We start from the raw sequence: 24039 nt of genomic DNA on the forward strand, positions 1-24039 counted from the left end.
TGAGTGAGAACCCCAAAAAGCCCCCCCCCCCACACACAGACACACACAAAAAACCCAACAATCGCAAACGGCGATAAACGACGCAAACCCGTAAGTCGCAAGCACTCGCCAAAAACGCGAAGTTGTAACGGCCGATGGCAAGTGGCGCGAGTTGACGAGTAAAAATCCCCGAGGGCATAAAATCGTGAAAGTCGTGCTCACTGGGTCCCTTAGATTTTATTTTCAATTATTTTCGCAGGACCAACAAAAGTGCAAAATTCTCGCCCATAAATTCCCCCACCAACCCTTAATCACCACAAATCATCGATTCTGCGGCGTTTTGCCCTCGTCACAGCGCTATTTTCTCAATCATAATTTATCAATAAAATCGCTCTCCGGACATATTGTTGTAGTGTACAAGTGTTGAGTGGAATTGATGAACCCGTCAAATGCAACAACGACCAATAAAAACGTTCAAGTGCTCCTTGGCTGAATGTAATTAAGGCATACGTGAGGTGTTGAGTGTTTTCCGCTGGAAAAAGTCATAAATTTTTCCATCTCTGAAACGAGAAAATCCGTAATCACGGGGAAACGAGAGGAATTTCGTATCTTATCTTTCTCTCAGTGGTGAATATTATCAGCTGTTGGTGGTGGTACTGTCAAGAAATGTGGCACAAAATTTTTAGAAACAAGTACTAGTGCTATCGATTTAAACGTCCGATTGGTTAAGCCAGTAGTCCATGCAAGTATGGCTGCCCTGCCGTCACCGACGCAGGTATATTAACAATTTTTACCTATTATAATCTCTCATTCGTGATATTAAATGGGTAAACGATGTCTCAGTGACTCCAGCATCACTGATTCGTCGTTTAATCACGGGTTTTATTGATTATTTTAATTTATTTTTTTCTTATCGAATTTGACAAGTCGTAGCTTCTCTTCGGCTGGAGGAAGCCGAGAAGGTCACTGATAATATATTTATCATTGTTGTTTCACTCGTGATTGTATTTTCAATTGAGCTCATTATTTCAGGTGGCTGGAAGCCATGTCGCCATTTATGAAGCGTATTATCATCAGGTGATGTATGATTTTTCGAGTTTCTAACCAAGTTTATTTTATTTGAGTTTTGATTTTCGGGGGTGGATTCGGATCTGAGGGGATGCAAGTACTGTGGCTATTTTTTTAAAAGTGAAATCAGTAGCGAAGTGGTAAAACGGTACAAGTCAATTTTGACTATTGACCAATTTTCAATGAATATCTCGGAATCTAAGGGAGATGGCAAAATTTTTGTTATAACGTTTTTTGTAGAGCCGATTGAGTGCTACAAAAAATGTAATCACGAAAATTTCGGTATCTCCCTTAGATTCGGAGATATGACTCAAACAGTCAGCTGGGAGATAAGTCGACTTAAACCGTTTTCATATTCTGAAATTTTCCATTAATTATTAAATTGCATGAAATTGTGTTAATTATTGAATCGCGTGAGAAAAATTGGAACAAAAAATATGAATATTCAGCGTCATTCAAATTAAATTTTGCTCTGAATCATTATTCTCTTAAACATTCCTTGTTTGCATAAATAATTGCAATTATTTAAACTTCGAAAGCCTGATTTTTTTAGGCATGAAATCGATGTGTGGTAAAATTCTGAATATAAATAAATTTGTTTACATTTCTGAGCAAAAGATTTTTATACTGAAAAACTGATTGTTCATGAATTATTTATAGAAAATGCTTGTAATTTTCAAAAATTGGAATTTTCAAATTCTTTCATCAATGTTCCTCCAAAACTATACTTTCCATTTTTTTAGATTATTAAAATGTTTTCCAACCGTTCGATATCGATATTCAAATTCAGACCTGCAAAGTTTAAATAATAAAGTCATTGTAAAATGTCCGCAAAAGGAGAAAAAACATTTCACTGGAGAAAAAAATAGCCAGAGTACTTGGATATCCTTAAGAATAAAATAAATGAATGAATGCATAAATAATTTTATTCTGGATTAATTAATGATTAATTGACAACCAGGTGGATCCAAATAATTGTGGAAGGATTGGAGCCATGGAGGCGGCTCGGTTTCTCAAGAAATCCCAGCTGAGTGACATCATCCTCAGTAAAATATGGGACATGGCGGATCCCCAGTCCCGTGGCTCCCTCGACAAATCTGGCATGTTTGTTGCCCTCAAATTATGTGCCTTCGCCCAGGCTGGACATGAGTTAAATATTGCCAATGTAAACATCGATGTACCACCACCAAAAATGGGTGAGATACCAGTGATACCGAAGAAGAGTCCAGCTGTACCACCTCCACCAGTGATAAGTTCAATTGCCAATGGGGATTGGGCGATAAAGCCAGCTGAGAGGATCAAATACGATCGTTTGTTCGATAGTCTTCAGCCAGCTAATGGTTACATACCTGGGAATAAAGTTAAGGGAGTGCTTATGGACAGTAAACTGCCTCTTGATACACTAGGAAAAATCTGGGATCTTGCTGATATGGATAAGGATGGAATGCTGGATAGACATGAGTTTGTTGTGGTGAGTTTCTGCATTCTGTCACTTGTATCTCGAGAACTAAGGAATTTAGAGAAAAATATGAAAAGTCAAATTTGTAGAGAATTTCATGGGCTACAAAAAAGTTCTTTTGACATTTTTTCGTAGAACCACTCATTAACGAGATAATTGCATATTAACAAAGACGAGAAAATTGTGGGTGAATTCTTGTTAATTGTTGGATTATCTCGTTTATGAGTAGCTGTACACAAAATTGTCGGGGCACATTTCTTCTACAAAATTCCATAGATAATCGGATAATTTATAGGAAAACACAAAAATTAAACGTGAAATTCCGAGAATGTTCCATTATTTTGCCAATGAGACGATAATTTCATAAATATTTATAAAACAATGTTAACGAAATCAAGTTTTATGGAGATTATTTATTCTTTTATGCAGGCAATGCACCTGGTGTACAAAGCACTGGAGAAATACGCAATTCCAAGTGTCTTACCACCAGAACTTATGCCCCCTGGCAAGAGAAAAGAGACTCTCGTTATGAATTCAACATCCCCAGTACCACCAGCCATTCCACCTCTACCAACAGCTGCTGCTGTTAATAATTTAGTTGGGTTGGAGTCTATACAGGTAAATCCCTATGGTTTCTCATGCATTTACAGATAAATTCTGGTATCTGAGATTATTAAGAATGCAGAATGGCCATTGAAGATAATTTATTTGTTCGATGAGCTGTTTTATTATTTGCACATTCCATTTTTGTTGAATGTGTTGAAAACCAGAAGAAATTTTCCATTTTCGTTCATTTTAAAGATATTCAGCAAAGAAAAATAATTAAAAAGAGTTGAGCTGAATTTTCATAACAACACATGCATTTTCATTAAATATTATTGAATCCATTCTGAATAATTGAATTTTCATGTAATCCTTTTTGAAAATGAAAGTGAGAGCTGCAAAAAATAATGTTCTTTGTCAAAATTTGCACATATTTCCCTCCGATTTCAAGATATGCAACAAAAACTAAAATAGAGAAATTAAATTATCTTCTCTTCCTAATTTATCATCGATTCTTATGAGTAAATACTCATGCCGATGATTTTACAGCCTATGCCACCCCAGCAACCATCACCCCAGCCTCAAGTGCAGTGGGTAGTGACAGCAGAGGATCAGGCAGCAGCTGATAAACTCTTCCTCCAGGCTGACATGGATATGGATGGTTTCGTGTCTGGTGGTGAGATCAAGGACGTCTTTCTACAGAGTGGACTGCCCCAGAACATTCTAGCTCACATTTGGTATAAATTCAATTTCGTTAATGTGAAACGGAACACCTGTGTCTACATAAAATTTTAGAATTGCGTTTTCTCCTGCAATTATTATTTTTGCTTCCGAATGGAAGTTTTTTTATCGTTCAAATTTCAGTTTTGGATTTTTTGTGTTATATCGGCCCAATATGGTCCAAAAAGTCCGAAAATGCAATTTTTAGATCTCATCCGTACGTGTGTGTATGTAACAAAGTTGGCAGTATGAAATAAGTCAGGAGAAAGAACGGATCGTCTGCACTGAGAAAAACGACAAAGTTCTCAAACAAGTCTTACTTGTGCCAAGAAAATATTTTTTTTTGTTTTATGCGAAACAAGAGATAATAGTTTTTCGTTTCGGCTGCCTAATAATCACAGACAAGAAATGAACCCTTAAATGAAACAATAATAATGATATGATAGTGATCTTGTAACTTAAAAAAACGTAAATAAAATTTGTCCATTAACATTTTATCGAAGCGCGGAGGGGGGAGATAGAATTGTAAAAAAGACAATCGATTGTATAGGAGAATGGCATAATAAGAAATATGATGATGATAACATTCAACTAAATTGAAAATCTGACAAAATTAGTTGAAAATAAATCTTATTCAATTCAATAAAATGAAATAAACAATGAATTATATGCGATAGGAGGAAATGATGTACAAAATAACCATTCGGAGGCATATTGCTAGTTTATTAGAAAAAATAACTATACTATAGGCGATACAAGAGCAATTTCCCACTTGTTTAGTTATAAAACTACATCATTGGCTCAACAATGCAATGATCGAGTCGATAAAGTTGTTTCATATATAAAAATTAATAGTTATAGGAGAAAACAGTTCCAGAAGTTCATATAGACACAGGGGTTCCGTTTCTCCTTAAAGTATTTGGGTTTTCATGAATAGCTCATGCAATTTTGAATGAATTATGCTACAGGGGCCTCTGTGACATCTGCCAGAGTGGGAAACTCAATAAGGAACAGTTTGCTCTTGCCATGTGGCTCATAAAACAGAAACTCAGGGGTACTGATCCACCTCAGGCACTGACCCCTGAAATGATGCCACCTTCTCTCAGGAAAGCTAAAGACGGAGGTGTAGTGGTGAGTCCGTTTTTTTATTTGAAATAATTTTATTTCTTCATTTATTTTTTTCATTTGCATTTACTCGCAAGTGAAAATGTTGTTCGAGAAGTGGTGAATTATTCGTTAACGTCTATTACTAATAGTTTCATTATCTTTGTAATGAGTTGTGAGGAGAAAATATCAAAAATTCTTTTTAGAGAATTTCAAGATCTTTAAATTATGCTGAGGTCGTAATCAATAATTTATTCGATATTTAATACTTCACTTGGCAAAACTTTCCTTAATTATTTCCACAATATGAATTTAACGAAAAAAATTGGACTTTTAACTAATTATTAATTAATGAGCAATATTTGAAACGTTTGTGAATACAACATGAATTATTCAGGTCCTAAACTTGAGATTAGAAAATTGAGAAAAATTCATGCAAATTCTCTATTATTTTTCTTCATTCTTTCCTTTCTTCGTTTTTGAATTAACATTGCTGTGATGACCATTAATGGCCGAGAAGTAGGAATCATTTTGAAATTCACTGCATTTTATGCTCGAAAGTATCTCAATGTTTAGTGTATCTTTTTCTGCCCCTGAATGCACGCAAGAAGACAATGAGAAAAGTCGAAACAATGGCAATGGCCCCAACCATCATGACTCGATGGTCAGCCTTCATTTCAATTTCATAAGTGACTTCGAGTCTTATAGTCCCTGCAAGTTTACCCCTCTGCCAGCAGCTGTACACATTGGAGTCTGCGAAACGCAATTTCTTGAAGATCAATCGATCGTGAGTGTCTAGGGATATTCTTCCGTTTGAATCCTGACTTATTGAGGATGGATTCACGGTTTTGCTGGCTATTTGCCATGTGATTGGAGTGTCACTGTCCAGATTTCTGAAAATCATAATCAATTTTCATTTCTTTCATCAATTTTATTATCGATTTATTCATTTGTGCATTAATTTTATAATTAATAATGAATTAATTAATTAATTCATCACGTCAGTAATCAAAAGAAAAGACAACATTTTAAGAGATAGACCTTTTAAATTTTTTTTTGAAAAGGTCCTCTAGTTCATGAAATTCATAGAATTATCAAATTAATCGATCAATCAATTCGAATTAATTAATTAATTTATTCATTGATTAATTCACAGATTTAGGAATTCTGTACGAAGAATGTCCCGTGATCTTTCTTCATTTTCAAAAGATTTCTTCAGTAATTATCGGACATTCATTGATTTTATAATTAATGATGAATTAATTCATTCGTTCATCTCGTCATTAATCAAAAGAAAAGACAACATTTTAAGAGATAGAACTTTTAAATTTTTGTTGAAAAGGTCTTCTAGTTCGTAAAATTCATAGATTTAGGAATTCGCTACGAAAAATGTCTCGTAATATTTTTTCATTTCCAAATGATTTCTTCAATCGTCATTTGAGATTATTTACCCAGGGCATTTCAATTCCACTTTACTGTTATGTTTACTATACAATGTCTCACGCTGAACTGGTGGCAGGGGGTCAGGCACACCCTGAAATACCGAATAAACTCCAGCGCTGTTGTTTGCACTCTCGATGACATTACCATACTTGTCTCGTATCTCGAAGATGACATTCTCCTGGCATTTGACTTTGCAGAATTTTCTCATCACTTCGTTCATTCGTTTCTTTATCTGGGGTAGTTCTTGGATCCTCTTGGGAGTGTAGAAGGATCTGCAGGGGAGTTTATTACCGAAGAAAATGAGGATTCTTTCGATCAGGGATGAGAGGTCTGTGTCGGATTCCATTGGTTCTTCAATGTCTGGAATAATATCAGAGGAATTTTTCGATATTTTCATTTTTATGGGTTTTTGGGAAATAGGAGATGGAGAAATTCACTTCAGATTATTATTTTATCTATTTTTGTGACAGAAAAAAGGATAAGGAAGCGCTTTGAATAAATTTTTGAGTAGAAAGGGTTTAGTTTTTTGAATTTACCTCAAAGATAAAGGGGAATAGCGAAATTTTCGTGCAAGAATTTCTTCTGAAGGAGAAAATTTCCAATAAAAAATGTTTCTTGATATTTTTTTCCCTGAAAACTCTTATTCTTTAGATCAATATAATAAATCTCTTCATTACATAAACGACAAATGTTACGAAACTTTCCATTTTCAGAGAGAAAAATTCATAGTGAAAATTAACAAACAGGAAAAAGTAATCATTATTTCGTAAGAAAGATTTTTTAATAAATTTGTGACCGAAAAGGGTTTAGTTTTTTGAATATATCTCCGAAATGGAGAAAAATAGCGAAATTTTCGTGTAGAATTTCATTTTAGAGAAGAAAACTTCCAGTAAGACATGTTTTGACATTTTTTCCTCCTCGAAAACTCGTCCCAAAAAAATTGACAAATGGTGAAAATTAATAATTATTGTCTTTTTTTCTGAGCAAGAAGAGTTCAGTTTTTCAAATATATTTCTGAAATGGACTGAACATTTTCAACGAAAAATATCACAAAATTTGCGATTTTTATTGAAACAAAAATCCTCAGAAGAAAAATCGACATAATGCGGAAAATTAATCTGTGCATTCCATCAAAAATATCTTATTTACCCTCATTCCTCCTCCGCCGGACCTCCCTCCCTCCATAATTCACCAGTTCTATCGTGCAATATCCATACCGCTGTTTCCTCCCCACACCATCGCACCTAGAGCAGCTGGACCACGTGGCCCAGTCGGTGAAAACCCTCAGCCCGTACTCCTCGATGACCTCCGGAGGCTCGGGATGGAGGGCATCAGGTGCCTCCTCCCCCTGCACAGCCCTCAGCGACTCCGTTTCGTTATTGACGTGCACGTAAAACGGATTGGACATTGTGTCCTCCAATTGGCACCAGTAAAAGCCCTCTCTGTCCGCACCAATGTTGAACATGTGGAGGCTCCTGTCGCTCGAGGAAATTATGGTGTATCCGTCGCTATTCACTGGCACATTCGTCGAATTACCATCCGTCGTGCTGTTGTAGAACCATTCGATTGATTCTGTTGTGTGAACTTCGCTTGGGGAGATGCAAATTCCGCAGTCGAGTCTGTCTTCAAGAAATTTTTTTTTTGTTAAACAAGAAAAAATTTACAAAAAATTTCATAGAAAATTCTATTGGATTTCTACTGAATTTGTGATTCGTTTTTGGTTGATTTTATTTGGAAATTCCTCTGCTTATCTGCGTTTTTTTCCAATAGAAATGTTCCATGGAAAATTTTTGGATTTTTTAATGAAAAGAGGAGAAGAACAGGGTGTAAAAAACTTGGAAAATTTACGTAGAGGAATTCCTGTAGAAAATTCTCAATAAAAAAAAGTATAGAATGATGAAATTCTGATGATTTTCTCTCTATATTATAAAAATCCAAATCGAGTTCTGGTGATGAAAATTTGGTGCTCGAAATAAGACTCCAAAATTAAGGGTCAAAATCAAGGTCTTAAGGGTCAGAATAAGGATCATAGGGGTCATATGGGGTTTAGCGAACAGAGGGCGTAGTGTTAAATAAAATAGTTTTTATTGGACATTTTTAATTGAAAAATAATTAATCAACCCTTGAATGAGAGCTAATTATTATTAATCACGATAAAACTCACAATACTGAAGATCCTTGCATTGTCACCACCGCGGCAGGATAAAGAGTCTTATGAACTCCAGCTGCAGCATGCCTCATCTCCAGGCACTTGTAATAATCCTTCCACCTCTCCTCGTGGAAGGCCCTCAGGGTTTTGTTCGCCTTCGGATACTCCAACTCGTTAATCTCCAGGAGAATCTCCTGTCCCTTGCCCTTTCCCTTCGAGAACTTCTTCCACTTGTTCCTGATATCCTCCAACTTCTTAGAAAATTTAAATGTTGAACTCAAGGATATCAAATAAATTGAATGAAAAAGCAAAATTATAAGCATTTTCCTGGGAATATTCTTCATGATGATTTTCGTGATTTCAATCGTCTGTCAATGCTGAATTAAATAAACATTCGATTCCCTTTTGTTTCGTAGGAGAAGAATAATATCTCGGGCTCCAGACGGTTGTACTAATCCTTCCAATTTTCCTCGTGGAAAGCAGTATTTTCCTGGGAATATTCTGCATGATGATTTTGATTATTTCCATAGTCTGTGAATGCTGAATTGATTAAATCTTCGATTCTTGTTTGTTTCACAGGAAAACAATAACATCTCGGGCTTTGATTCCCTTTTGTCTTACAGGAAAACAATACCTCGGGCTCCAGACACTTGTAATAATCCTTTCATCTTTCCTCGTGGAAAGCCCTCAAGATTTCATTCGCCCTCTGAGACTCCAACTGGTTGATCTCCAGGAGAATCTCCTGCCCTTGCCCTTTCCCTTCGAGAACTTCTTCCACTTGTTCCTGATATCCTCCAACTTCTTAGAAAATTTAAATGTTGCAGTCAAGGATATCAAATAAATTGAATGAAAGAGCAAAATTACAAATATTTTCCTGGGAATATTCTCCCTGATGATTTCGATCATCAGTCACTGCTGAATTGAATAATCCTTCAATTTTCTTTTGTTTCGCAGGAGAACAATAATATCTCGGGCTACTCCAATCCCGAACTAGACATGATCAGCAAGGACATTGCGGAATTAGCGAGGGAGCGTAGAGCAATGGAGCAGGATGTTGCACAGAAGGAGGCGGATATTAAAATTAAAAACGGTGAAATTAAAAGTCTTCAGAGTGAACTGGACACGCTGGCTGCTACACTCAAGCAGTTGGAGAATCAGAGGGGCGAGGCCCAGAAGCGATTGAATGATCTGAAGGCTCAGGTGAGATTATTCAAGTAATTAAAGTCAACAATATCAGCTTTGCATTAAAATTGAACGATTAAAGCCAGAGTTAAATCTAAAGTTCGACAGAATGTCCACTGAATGCATGCATGACATGAGGAGTAGAAGTTCAATTTATTTTTTCATTATTTATGATTTATCATTTTTTTGAGATTATTTATTTTTTAAGTTTTGAAGTGGTAAAACGTGATCTTTTGAAAATTTTGGTAAATGTGGAATTTATCTGGGGTTTAAGTGAATTAAGGATAAAATATTTTGAATATTTTGTTTTTTATTTGAGGAGATAATTACATAATTAACAAAGTTCATTCTTACATCGACTCTGTTTTCATTTTCGTTGATTAATTATCAAGTTATCTTAATAATTATCAACTCTAAGAGAAGATAATTTTTAAAAGTTGTTGAAAAGAATTGATAAACCATGAATTTTTTTAATATTTGTGTTGAATGTGAAATTTATCTGGGGTTTGAATGAATTTAGGAGGAAATATTTTGAACATTTCCTTTTTCTTTGTTGAGATAATGAAACAATTGACAAATTCCATTTCCGGATCGAGGTAACATTCATTTTTGTTCATTATTTATGAAATTATCTTGACAATTATCGACTTCAGGAGAAGATATTTCTTGAAATTTTCTTCTAAAAGAAATATTCATTGAGATAAATTAATATTTAACAACATTTTATGTTTTACCACTTTGCCAATATTTTAATCAGCCTTTTTCATTTCTTTTTGTTTACTTTATGAAATTTTTTTGTTGTCACTATTCGGCCTTTCTAGCGGGATGATGTAGAAAAAGAATTGAGTCAGGTCGAGCAGGAAATGCGTGAGGAGCAGGAAAAGGTACACAATTATTCCCTCAATTTTTTTTTCTTTTATTTTCTCTTCTTTCCCTTAAGAAAACCGATATAAAACCAAATGGTAATTCAGATATTGAATGACGACTGTGGCTTCCATATTAACGAGCGCATTACGTGCAAGGTAATTTTATTGTTTTATGATTGCATGAGATTATCGAACACTGAAGATAGCATTGCACATGCACTTTGGATGAAATTAAATGCATTACAGATGAGCATTTGATGAATGAGATATTGATATGGGATGATAATTTTTTTTTTCGTCGAGGATGATTGATCATTACATCCATCACTTAGACAACATTCCCCCTATCATCTGCATATTTTTTATTGCCCAATATGAAAAAACGACAATGATATTGAAAAAAACATTCATCAAAAGAAAAACAGAACGTGAAGAGATTTTCATGTTTAGTTTTCCGGAAATATCTCAGAATCTAACGGAGATACGGAAATATTCGTGAGGACCTTTTTTGTAGCTGAGAAAATTCTCCAGAAAAAAGGTCCTTATAACAATTGGGCTATCTCCTACTAATTTGAAGATATTTCCCAAAATCTGAACGTGAAATTCATTTTTCTCATTTTTTCAAAATTCAACTTGATTAGTTTTTCCTGAATATCTCCTCACTCGAGCGAGATATCAGAAAACTCCTGATGCCCTTTTTTGTAGCTCTCATTTCCCCCTACAAAAAAGTATTCAATGAAAATTTCGCTAGCTCTCTCCAATTCCCAGCTATTTTCCAAAAACCAAAACTTAAAAATCCTCTCATTTTCCTTCTCCCTGATTTTTCCATTCATCACTCATGAAGATCGTTTCCAAAAGGTGGATAAACTCCGTCAGCAAGCTGAGGAGCAGGAGTCAGTCCTCCGCACCCAGGAAGAGGAATTGAACTCGAAGAGACAGGAGCTGGAGGGCTTGCGCCAGGAGGAGCAGCAGCTTGAGACGCAGCAAAACAGAAGCAGAGACCAATTGAACGAGTTGACGAAAAATCTTCAGAACACTCAGTTGCAGATCAGCCAGGCGAAGCTGAAGATCACGCACCTGGAGGAGCAGCAGAGGCAGATGAACGATGCAATTGCCATGTACGATTCAGCATTAGCTGTTGGTGATCCCTCGCTGGTGTCAGACGCAATTCTCCAACTGCATCCGGACATTGATGTTGTGGAGCAGATCGAGAGTGAAATGTCAGCGAAGATCAATGGGGTCAGTGAGACGGGAAAGGACGGGTTCACGGGGGTCAATGGGGCCAGTGATGGGTTTGGTCAGGAGGATCCCTTCGCTTCCTCGAAGGCTGCTGAGGCCTTTGGGAATTCTGGGGGAGATCCTTTTGCCAATTTCGATGGGAGGAACAGTGCCTCGAGTGGATTTACCAGTGATCCTTTTGCTGCTAAGCAGGAGGCTTACGATCCCTTCGGGGACGGCAGGAGGAATGATAAAGCTGGAGGGGAGAGCATACAGGTGCGTTGGAGTTGAGGAAGATGATAATTTTTTTTTGGTTTGTTATTTTTTATTTCGTTTTGTTCAACATCGGAAGACATTCTTCTGGAAACTTCATTCTCTGAAGAAAATGTTTCTTGATACTTTCGACTAAAAACTGATTCCTGGGATAATATCAGATTTGAGGCCATTATTTTGTCATAAAACTCAACAAATCAATTTTTACATTTGATAAAATCTCGAGTTACCTTGTCAACAAGTAGTTTTAGCCAAAAAAGTCATAAGACATTTTTTGTTGGAAATTTTCTCCTCCACGAAAAAGTTCTTCTCACATTTTCATCTAGAACCACTCATTAACGAGCTACATAAATTTAAAAAATTATTGAAATAAATTGAGATTAATTATTTTCTATTTTATTTCAACAGCAGACTAAAGATCCTTTCGGTGACGATCCATTCGCCAATCTCCACGCCCCAACACGTGCAGAGAGTCCAAGTCCAGCTCTTCCACCGAAGAAGGCGAAACAGCCACCACCAAGGCCTGCCCCACCTCGTCCAGCAGCTGGTCCAAATCTCAGAGCAGCACCAGCCCCACCAACCCCATCACCAACGCCTGATCCCTTCAACAATACAAGTTCTGATCCATTCGCTGCACAAAATGACAACAACAATGGAAACACTGGATTTGGCTCCACCATCACTGGATTCGCTGATTTCGCTAATTTCGACTCGAAGGTAATCAATCAATTTTCTCGAATTATCATTTTCAATTCAATTGATTTCACGATTGTCAAATAATACTCGATGCTGATTATTTTTTGTGCTTGATAGTGTCATATTTTTTACGTTCATAGATTTTTTTTGTTATGTTGTTTATTTATTTATTTTTTCGTTGATTCCATCATTTTTTTTATTATTGGGAATTTGATATTTGGTTTTTTCCTTTCAATGCGGAGGAAAAATCCGTGAACAGCGGAAAGTTCTCGATTTAAACAAAATATGAGGAAAGTTTTTTCGCTGAAAATTTTATGATATCTTCCAAAAAAGCAGAATTGTTCAACATTAATTTTGTCATCTCAGTATTTCTAAATTATCTCGATAATTAGTGATTTTGAGAGATGTTAAAGAAGTCTTTTTAATGAATTCACCCCAAAAATTCACCCCAAAAATAATCCAAGCCAATTACCAGGGTTTTTGGGCCCCTCTTCTACTCTTTAATTCTATTATAATTTCGTAATTGTCAAATAATACTCGATGGTTTTTTGTGTTTAATATTCCCATATTTCTTACGTTTATAGATTTTTTTGTTATGTTGTTTATTTATTTATTTTTTCATTGATTCCGTGATTTTTTTTATTATTGAGAGCATGTGATCATTTTGATCGATAGGAGGGGATTTTGACATTTAGATTATTATTTTTCAATAGAGGATAAATGATTGATTAGCAAAAATTCTCGTAAAATATTTCATGAACAATTTTTGAAAAATTGTGGGGGAACATTTTTTGTAGAAAATTTGACATTCTCAAAAAAGGTGAATTGTCATAAATTAATTTTCTCATCTCATTAATTACGAAATTATCTCGATAATCAGTGATTTTGAGAGATATTAAAAATATTTTTTTAATAAATGAGCAAATCCTGAAGTGTCAAATAGCCCCATTCACAAAAACCTCTCAATTCCCTGAGCAATTTTTTCGTTGCAATTTCACAATAATTCACCCCAAAACTAATCCAAGCCAATAACCAGGGTTTTCGCCCCTCTTCTGCTTTTCAGTAAAACTCGCAAAAAAAATAAATAAATAAACCAAAAGCACATAACAAAAAAAATCTCAAAACCTCAATAACTCGAAAAAAAACCAACACGAAAAAACCTGCTTTAGCCGGAAGTGGCCTCTCGACCTTCGAACGCAGTTTCCCCACCCCAGAAGCTGCCAGACTTCACTGAAGATCCTTTCCGAAACTATCGTTACGAGGATGTCTTCGAGATAGCTGATCCATTCGCTGATGACGAGACAAATGCGAATGAATTGAAGACGAAGGATAAAAAAACAGACGTTAAATTCGATCCATTCGGTCTTGAGATGACGAACGATGGCAAGAGGGATCCATTCACTAGAGACTTTGAGTCTGACTTCTCGAAGACATTTTCTCAGCCTTTTGTCAAGTCCAAGAATGACAAGTTCAGTTTTACACCTGAGAAAAATAGCAATATCAGTAATAATAATTCATCGTCACCGAAGCCAGTGAACAAGCCGATTAATTTTGATGAGGCATTCTCATCGATCAAGAGAGAACGAACAAAGAGGTCTGATAATGTGAGCATTGCACAGGCATTCAAGGATAAATTAGGCCTGGGTCACAACAACTTGCAGAAGAGCAAGAATAATAATAATGGTAAAGTGTGGAGTGAAGAGGCTGCGTCAATGATCACTGGGAATTTGAGTGAGCATCAGCAGTTGGAGTGGGCTGCACAGCAGAGTTTGAGGGCTGAGGAGGAGAGGAAGAGGATCAAGGAGCAGGAGGAGGCTGATCTTGCTTTGGCATTGAAACTCAGCAGGGAGGAGAAGTCGAGTAGTAAGTTCTAGGGGGGCTGAGAGGAATTTGGTGGGATGAGATTATTTGGGATTTAGTTTTTGGGGGATATCTCTGGATCTGTTTGAGATGGCGAATTTTTGTTCAGATGTTTTTTGTAGGTGAGGAAATTCTTCGAAAAAAAGGTTTCAACAGAAATTTTTGTATCTCTGGTAGGTTTTTAGATATTTACAAAAGATTGAGATTGAGAAAGAAGTTATTAGTAATTTTTTTTTTCATTTCATGTTCAGTTTTTTGTAAATATCTCTGAATCTATTGGAGATAGAGACATTTTCATATGTATCTTATTTGAAGGTGAGAAAATTCTCTACAAAAAAGGTTCCGACAAAAATTTTGCCATCTCTTGTGGATTTCTAGATATTCACGAAAATGTCAGACTGAGAAAAAGTCGTCAATAATTTTTTTTTTCATTTAAAACAGACTTTATTTCGTAGATGAGAAAATTGTTGACTGAAAATTTTTAGTGGATCTCTAAATATTTTCCAAAAACTAATTATGGAGTAAAGTCCCATTCACCTCGTCTCACCACTCCTCTACTAAAATGTTGATACGAAATGTTGTTTCTTTTTAATTTTTGAAATTATAAAGACTTGTTCGGAAAACTGCATAATATTCCTGGCTATTGGTTCTCGTCTTGTTGATTTAATTGACAATGAGTGAAGTATTAACGATAAAAAGTTAAGTAGATTAACGATGAAATTGACAATTGGAGAAAACATGGAATCTTCACCCCTGAAAGATCTCATTCATCCGTCAGGAGGTAATTTATTCTGTAATTCTGGAGCCACAATAATAAACGGGAAATCTAATCTAATCTCATGCTAACGCCTTTCCAAAATAATGAACAATTTGTGAGGAAACGATACAATAACTATAAATATGTAAACAAAGTTATAAAGCACAGAATATAAGCATTATATGATTGAATTAAATGGAGATGATTCTGAGCATGATGACGAATATAAATCACTAGAAGAAGGAAAGAACGAGAAATTTCAATTTTTTCAAAATTGAAATTTTAGAGAATGAGGAAAAACGATCCGTCTTAAATACTCAATATCTCGTGAACGAATGATCCGATTTGGATAAATCTTTTTTCATTTTAAAGGGTGGAAAAATACCTTGACAATGTTGTAAGATTTTTGGATTTTCACTCTGCCAATGTTGAGATATTGGGAATTGAAGAGGGATCGTTTCTTCACATACTGTCTTGTTTTATCATTTTGCTAGTGAAATAACGTTGCGTTGGATCAATTGATAATTTACGCGTAATAAATTCATATCAGAAATAATATTAAGCGCGTAATGAGCATCATAATCCCCAGTGCAGTCTCACGAGAATGATTAACGAAGTGATTTCGTGATTTTTTTCATTTTGTTTTTGTTAGGATAAGTGTGATGAAGGATTAACGGGTCATTGTTCAGTTTGATGTAATTCTCTCGGTAGAATTCAGGTTTTATTATTCTGAGAACCTTCTCTCATGGTACTCGGTACGTTCCAAAGACATATAGTGTTCAGAGGTATTGAAACAAAGCGATGATGCTCGGTCTGAGGAGAAAAAATTATCGAAAAGCTTGAAAAAGCCATTCTTCCCAAAGAATTGCCCAAAATCACTGGAACTATTGGGTTTAGAAAAAAATGTCATAAGACTTTTAAACAGCCCCTGAAATTCCCCACAAAAAATGTCTGTGACATTTTTTTCAAAAATCCAATAGACTCGGAGATATTCGCGAAATAATAGAAAAATCAATTTAGACGATTTCGAAATTTCCTAAAAACTAATTTGCAAATATCTCCGTAAATAATGGATTCATCAAAAAATGTCCAAAAGACAAAATTGTAGGAAATTTTCAGGACAACAAAAAATCTCTTATGATATTTTTCGATAAATCCATTATTTACAGAGATATCCACAAACGGAGTATTGAAAAACATTTTTACCCTCGAATAATTTTTTCCCCAAAACCAAACATGTCTACCCTAATCTTCGATAATTATTAATAGTCTATGACGTAATTATCTGTTAAGTACCTCCAGTTACTTCATTGCCTTTCGTACTTTAAGTTCTCTTTCATCCTCAAGCCTCGGTCACAACCCTTCACTCTCCCCAATCACTTATTTAATTTTTTTTTTTTCGTTCTAGTTAATTAGACATGTTAACGAGTCTTTATTACATATTACAGCTTTATCTTGACCATGTCATTGTTTTGTACATAATCGCTGTTTCCACCAAGACTCCTGAGATTATTTAGATTATTAAATACTGAGAATGAAAAGTTTCACCTCTTCATTCATTCAATCACCCAATTACTGTTATTTAACTTACATTACCTAGTCAATAATGTATCATTGATATGATTTTAAGAGGAGTCAAACCGAGGTAAGGACGAAGGTAATATTAACGAACAATTGTTATCAGTCTTTATTCTCGCTCAACTTTACTGAAAAAAATAATGACTAAAGGAGGAAAAAAATGCTAATCGTTCACCATTGTTACCTTTCACTTCCCCGCGCTTGAGGACGATGCTTTTGAAGCTTTCTTTATAAAAAATATGACGAAAATTCGTGACACGATGAGTTCAATCGACGGAAAGTGATGGCCGAGATGAATCCAGAGGAAATGATTGATTTAAAAACATTCTGGCAACAATGATCAATTGATCTGAAAATTTCATGAAGACTATTTTGCGAATATCTCCGAAAATAATGGTTTTATCGAGAAAATGTTCATGACACAAAATTTCGAGAATGTCAAGAGCTACAAAAAACGTTTTGTGACTTTTTTCGATAAATCCATTATTCATCGAGATATACGCAGATTAATCCGCGAAAACCTGAATTCTCTCGTTCAACCACTTCTCTAAATAAATCATTACAAATATCTGATGCAAACAAAGACTTTTAATTTCCGATTAAAAACAAGAGGATAAAAAACTAGACAATAGAGCTCCTTGAAGATAATTATGGAAGTGTTTAAATATGAATTAAGTAAGAAAATACTGTATTATGTAAAGTTACGTGAGTGTACGTCTGAGAGATTAATAAATAATAAACGAAAAAAAATATATATAAAAATGCTATGAAATAAAAGCGCTATTCACCATATAATAGAATAGTTGATGAGTAAAAATAAATAATAACGAATACGTGTGTCTAAAAAAATGGGAGTTATGATGAGACAGTAGGAATTAAAGAGCTCTTATACATCATGAAAAATGTGTAATGTTAATTAGTCTAAATCAACGAGTATTTCATACGTGTTTACGACTGATGACTGATGGCATTAAAGAGACAAAAAACCAGAGGATTAATATAAATTTCTAATGAATTGAGAAAATTTATGAGAACAAATGGTGAATGAATCATCGAGATGAGGCATTCATTACGTGAATTTCGAGGTGTGCATTGTTGTTATGTTAGTAGTTGTCATCTTTCGATCATTCATTAATGCCATAATTCAGCGTTTCATATTAATGATAATGTGTCGTGCTAAGATGACTTTAGAAGTGTAATGAAAAATAAAATGATTATTGATTGAAGTAAATAAAAGGAATACGGAAATTCAATGGATATAGAAATTCATTTCAGAGGATGAGAGAGAGTGATTGTTGTTGAATATTCGTGAACAAGTAATCACGGTAATTTGGATGAATCTTTGTTCCCCTGAAATGTATTGTTCATCCGTCAGGGGGTAATTCATTCCGTTACTCTGAAGCCACACGAATAAACGGGGAATCTAATCTGATCTAATGCTAACGCCTTTCCAAAATGATGAGAAATGATGAACAATTTGTGAGGAAACGATACAATAACTATAAATATGTAAACAAAGTTATAAAGCACAGAATATAAGCATTATATGATTGAATTAAATGGAGATGATTCTGAGCATGATGACGAATAGAAATCACTAGAAGAAGAAAAGAACGAGAAATTTCAATTTTTTCGAAATCGAAATTTCAGAGAATGAGGTAAAACGATCCGTGTTAAATACTCAATATCTCGTGAACGAATGATCCGATTTGAATAAATCTTTTTTCATTTTAAAGGGTGGAAAAATACCTTGACAATGTCGTAAGATATTTGGATTTTCACTCTGCCAATGTTGAGATATTGGGGATTGAAGGGGGATCGTTTCTTCACATACTGTCTTGTTTTATCATTTTGCTAGTGAAATAACGTTGCGTTGGATCAATTGATAATTTACGCGTAATAAATTCATACCAGAAATAATATTAAGCGCGTAATGAGCATCATAATCCCCAGTGCAGTCTCACGAGAATAATTAACGAAGAGATTTCGTGATTTTTTTCATTTTGTTTTTGTTAGGACAAGTGTAATGAAGGATTAACGAGTCATTGTTCAGTTTGATGTAATTCTCTCGGTAGAATTTTGGTTTTATTATTCTGAGAACCTTCTCTTATATTACTCGGTATTTTCCAAAGACATATAGTGTTCAGAGGCGTTGAAATAAAGCGGTGATGCTGGGTTTGAGATGAAAAAATTATTGAAAAATTAGAAAAAAACAGAATAATTCCAAAGAATTATTCCCCAAAATCTCGAAAACTATTGGGTTTAGGGAAAAATGTCAGAGAACTTTTTCATAGCCCTAGCAATTCTCTACAAAAAATGTTTGTGACATTTTTTCCAGAACCCAACAGATTCGGAGATATTCGCGGAATGAAGGAAAAATCAATATTGACAATTTCAAAATTTCACCAAACCTACTTTGCAAATATCTCCGCAAATAATGGATTTATCGGAAAATGCTCGAAAACAAAGTTGTAGAAAATATCCAGTTCAACAAAAAATTTCTTCTCATATTTTTCGATAAATCCATTATTTCCCGAGATATTCACGAAGTACAGAAAAAAAGTTTTTCTCTCCATTTCCAAGCTAAACTTGTCTTTTCTTTTATAGTTCTTTTTTTTACAGCTCTTGAAATTTTTCTCGAGAAATATCTCCTGACATTCCTCCTGTACTCACTCATTTCCGAGCTATTCTTGGAAAAATTCGCATAGGAATCGTGAAATTATCATTTCCCTATGAAAAATATCACGCCTTCAACGAGTGCACCAATTAAACACCAAATTTGCATCGGTATCGGGATTTAATGAGAGACACGACAAACAAGTTTAACTTTAAACACGAAGATAAATCCTTGAGCTCGTCATTACTCAAAATATCTATCATTACACACTGTTGTTCCGTACTCTCATTTTAAGTCATTAAAACAAGTCTACAAAGACGAGGTAGAGAGAAAAAAAAAATTGAGGTCGAGTACAAATATAATGGTCTAATTGTAACAATTTTCACCCCTCGGTAATAAACCGCGCAGCTCCAGACATCTAAATATACTAATATCATAAAACCCGAGACATAATTACTCCGAATATATTTGGAGTAATAAAAGTGCCGGGAGCTCCATAAAAAAAAAACTAAATATATCAACAAACGAGTGCTGAAAAAAACTCAAGCCAAGGGCAGAATAACGAAAAATTCCACAGGGTTGTGCGAGGGGCGGAGAAACGAGACTCAAAAATCAGAGGAAAAAAAAACGAAGAACTCAAAGACGTCTCCGGGTTCGAATCGAAGGACATTGCTGGTATGTACACGATATATTGTTTACTGGGTCAAGGGATCTCAAGTTTGTTCGTGCGACGCACTCGACGGACACTCACATGCACGTGGAAAATGCCTCGGGCTGTGGGTACTTTGGTTTTTTTCAATAGATGTGTGAGTTTTTTTATTATTAGAGACACGTACGAAAAAGTTTGATGGAAAAACTTGGCAAATTGGCTGGGAGATTCTCGTAGATTTCTGTTGAATTTTGCGGGTTTTTTTAAATGAAAATATATTTTATAGAATTCGATTTTTCCATACAATTTATTCTTATTGAGGTATTTTCTATTGAAATTTCTAGGCTCAAATTTTCTACATTTTTCTTATTTTTTTATTATTAGAGACGTACGACCAAATTTGATGGGAAAATCTGAGGAATTCGCTGAGAGATTCTGGCGAATTTCTGCTCAATTTTCTATTACTTTTTGGTCGAATCTATTGGAAAATTCCGCAGCTCATCTGCGGATTTTTTAAATGGAAATTTTCAATGAAAAATATTTTATAGAATTAGATTTTTTCATACAATTTATTCTTATTGAGGTATTTTCTATAGAAATTTCTAGGCTCAAATTTTCTACATTTTTCTTATTTTTTATTATTAGAGACATGTACGAACAAATTTGATGGGAAACCCCCAGCGAATTCACCGGGAGATTCTGGTGGATTTGACTGGAATTTTGTATTAGTTTTTGGTTGATTTTATTAGAAAATTCCGTAGCTCATCTGTGGGTTTTTTTTCAATGGAAAATATTCTATAGAATTTAATTTTTCTATACAATTTATTCTATCGAGATATTTTCTATAGAAATTTCTCGGCTCAAATTTTGGAAAAATGGAGTGGAAAAAACTTGGAAAATTCATGTTGAGAAATTGCTACAGAAAATGTCTCAGTAGAAAAAATTGTACAGAAAGATTAAATTCTACTGATTTTAATGATTTTCTCGACAGAAAACTTTCTATGGGACACGCACGGACACTCATATGTACGTGGAAAATGCCTCGGGCTATGGGTACTTTGCTTGTTTTAATAGATGTGTTAATTTTTTTGTTATTAGAGATACGTACAAAAAAAATTGATGGGAATTCGCTGGGAGATCCTGTTGGGTTTCTATTGAATTTTCTATTAGTTTTTGGTCGATGCTATTGGAAAATTCCGTAGCTCATCTGTGCTCTTTTTCAATATAAATTTGCAGTGGAAAATAATCTAGAGAAAAAATCAATAGAATTAGATTTTTCCATAATAACAATTTCTCGGCTCAATTCTTCGATTTTTTTCCATTTGATTTTTTTAAACGAAAAGAGATGAAATGTGGAGTGGAAAAAAATGGGAAAATTCATGTTGAGAATTTCCCATAGATAATAGAATTTCAATAGATAAAGTTGTGTAGATTCTGTACACTGTAGAACGATGAAATTCTATTGATTTTTTTCTGTCAATAGGTTCTATTGGACATCCTCTATGAAAAAAAAGCGTGGTAAAGCTGCGAAACTTTTTGTGAAAAATTAAATGAAACAGAAAAAAAAAAGAACCTGAACAACAAAAAAAATAGAATGTGTTTCCTAAAAAAACGCTTTCTAGAATTGTTAAAAAATTTACTACTTAATGAAAAGGATTAAAAAAATACTTGTGGAAATTAAACGAACCAAAATGAATGAAAGAAATGTCAATCTAAAGAATATTATATTTCGATACGATTGCGTAAGCGTTTTTCGACCCATATATGGCGCTCGCCGAAGGCTTTCGCGCGCGTGGGGCGTGAGTAAAATTTGACTTTACGCACAAGTGATTAAAATAGGCGAAAAAATTCGCAAAAGAAAAAAAATGCATTCTAAAATCAATGAAAAATTCCCAAATTAATAGTCGAGTGCACGGAGAGAAATGTTCAATAAAAATTGCGGAACTCTCAATTCACTCACCGATTTCGGAATCGACTCAGAAAATTTAAGCGGCGGTATCGTAATTTATCACAGGAGATTCAGATCAAAATTACGGAACGCTCCGGAAAAATTCAGTGACAGTTCCGTAAAATTTCCTACAGCCACATTTCGTTAGGGAATTACGGAAAAGATAGGTAATTTTTATTGAATATTTCTCTCCGTGTGAGGATTTCTCCGTCATTTCCCTGCGATCAATTAACGACAAATCAATCATTCCGATGACTTGACAAACCGCCATTGAGTCTAATGAAGCCCACTTTGGGGACAATACAGCGAATCGTATGTATTTCTGTAATGACTCATTGAAAGCATTAAACTCTGTGCGGATATGTCATTTGGATGGATGAAAGTCATTGTCTATTGGCCCGCGAGTGCCTCGAGCCTCTGTCTCGTAATATGGTCATGGCCATCGTGGCGAATCACCCCGGGGGCCTCGCACTCGTGTAACTATTATACTATGATGTATCTAACAAATACACTAGTATCTGGTTCTGGTATTCTCGAGTGGTTTTCGTTCGCGTCTAAATGTCTGAGACTGGAATATCAGATCATAATCTGTACGACAATTTACATTCAGCGGGGGAATACGTTAAGTCAATGTTTTATTCAACATTTCGGCTTGTTTTTGATTGAAAAGATTGAATATTGAAAATAAATAGATTAACTAATTAAATTATTTGACTTGAGCTTTTTTTATTCATTCGTTTTTGCTGGCGAATGGAAACATTGTGTTCGTCAAATCTGAAGTTTACAATTTTTTGGGGCAGGGTAACTAATTTTGGCCTCGGGAGTTCGAATATGCAATTGCATATTCGATATGATAACAGAAAAAATAATTGTTTAAATAAATCCAATTGTGATTTAAAATATTCTTCCCACCGTCGTCTTGATTGAGTTCGATCATGTGATTTATTGTAGGATCTGTTGTTGAAAAAATTTATTTTGGAAAAAATATGTAGAGAAAGGTAGAAAATGTTTACGTTGGGGCAATGTCGAATTAAATTAATAATTAAATCCAATTTAAAATACATCGTCATAGAAATTTAATTCCGAAGCAAATTGCCAATTTATTAGCAAAAATATATTACACTGTGAAAATTTGAAACAATTTCCCACTTGTTTTAAATTTTATTCCCTCATGCATTAACTTGATTTCATTCACTTAATTATTTACTCATTCATTTTCATATTTCACTTATTTTTATTCTGTAAACGCAAGACATTTCCGCAAAAATTCTCCTCACTCCCTTTAAACCCGGGATGTTCACCGAAAGATCAATTATACAGAATGAAATGTGGAATTGAAATGAACCGAAGATGAAAAAAAAAATCGCTTGGATTCAGAAATCAGTGACTCTCCCTGATTCACGTGGCATTATATCCATTTTTAATCTCCTCGTATGATGAATCGGGATAAAACTGATCCACATATTTGGCAAGCTACCCTGACCCAGTTTCCGGCCCCCATGGTATATGATTCCTGTCTCGCGAACTACTGCCAGCGGCTCCAACCAATCGTGCTACACTCGATGCAGCCCCAGGGCACAAGCGTCGAGTGTAGGAATCTCGCATGTGTTATCCTGTGCATTTATCACATGTTTATTGACGTATTGCTAATGTTTGTCGAATGCTCGTCCTTCGCTCTTCACTGGTGATCACGATTTTTGCTCATTCATTTCTTCAATATCTTGATACACCAGTGGGAAAGAAGAATATTCTCAGACAAGATGATTATTAAGTTATGAAATTGTGTGCTGAACATTGGGAAAGATTAATATTCTGCGAGGGAATTTAATGGAAATCTAGCGAATTTAGTAGAAAATTGTATTCGATTTCTGTCGAATTTTCTTTTAGTTTTTGGGTGATTCTATTTTCAAAATCCGTAGCTCATTTGTAC

At 34.8% G+C, this 24039-nt stretch overlaps 2 protein-coding genes across 5 annotated transcripts; one reads left to right on the forward strand and one right to left on the reverse strand.

The window, feature by feature from the left end:
- The first annotated feature begins 77 nt into the window (after positions 1-77).
- On the forward strand, positions 78-18148 carry LOC107048836 (epidermal growth factor receptor substrate 15-like 1). 4 transcript variants are annotated; one of them, XM_029126852.1, is made up of 11 exons: positions 78-754; positions 1012-1056; positions 2009-2518; positions 2936-3124; positions 3599-3786; positions 4738-4900; positions 9420-9665; positions 10469-10531; positions 11372-12007; positions 12413-12721; positions 13870-18148. In XM_029126852.1, exons 1-11 carry the CDS (start codon positions 728-730, stop codon positions 14572-14574), a joined length of 3081 nt encoding a protein of 1026 aa, XP_028982685.1. In that variant the 5' UTR covers positions 78-727; the 3' UTR covers positions 14575-18148. The 4 variants fall into 4 exon arrangements, with proteins under 4 accessions (XP_028982685.1, XP_028982686.1, XP_028982688.1 ...); XM_029126853.1 differs by having other exon boundaries at positions 12416-12721; XM_029126855.1 differs by lacking the exon at positions 13870-18148 and adding an exon at positions 13764-13803.
- LOC107035415 (Ig-like V-type domain-containing protein FAM187A) lies at positions 5439-8809 on the reverse strand. The gene is made up of 4 exons (XM_015252790.1): positions 8481-8809; positions 7466-7935; positions 6325-6676; positions 5439-5766 (listed from the first exon to the last, which is right to left on the reverse strand). Exons 1-4 carry the CDS (start codon positions 8807-8809, stop codon positions 5439-5441), a joined length of 1479 nt encoding a protein of 492 aa, XP_015108276.1.
- Positions 18149-24039: the final 5891 nt, after the last annotated feature.

The sequence above is a fragment of the Diachasma alloeum genome, unplaced genomic scaffold (genome assembly GCF_001412515.2).
Source record: "Diachasma alloeum isolate Michigan unplaced genomic scaffold, Dall2.0 Dall_scaffold_00198, whole genome shotgun sequence".
Classification (NCBI taxonomy): domain Eukaryota; kingdom Metazoa; phylum Arthropoda; class Insecta; order Hymenoptera; family Braconidae; genus Diachasma; species Diachasma alloeum.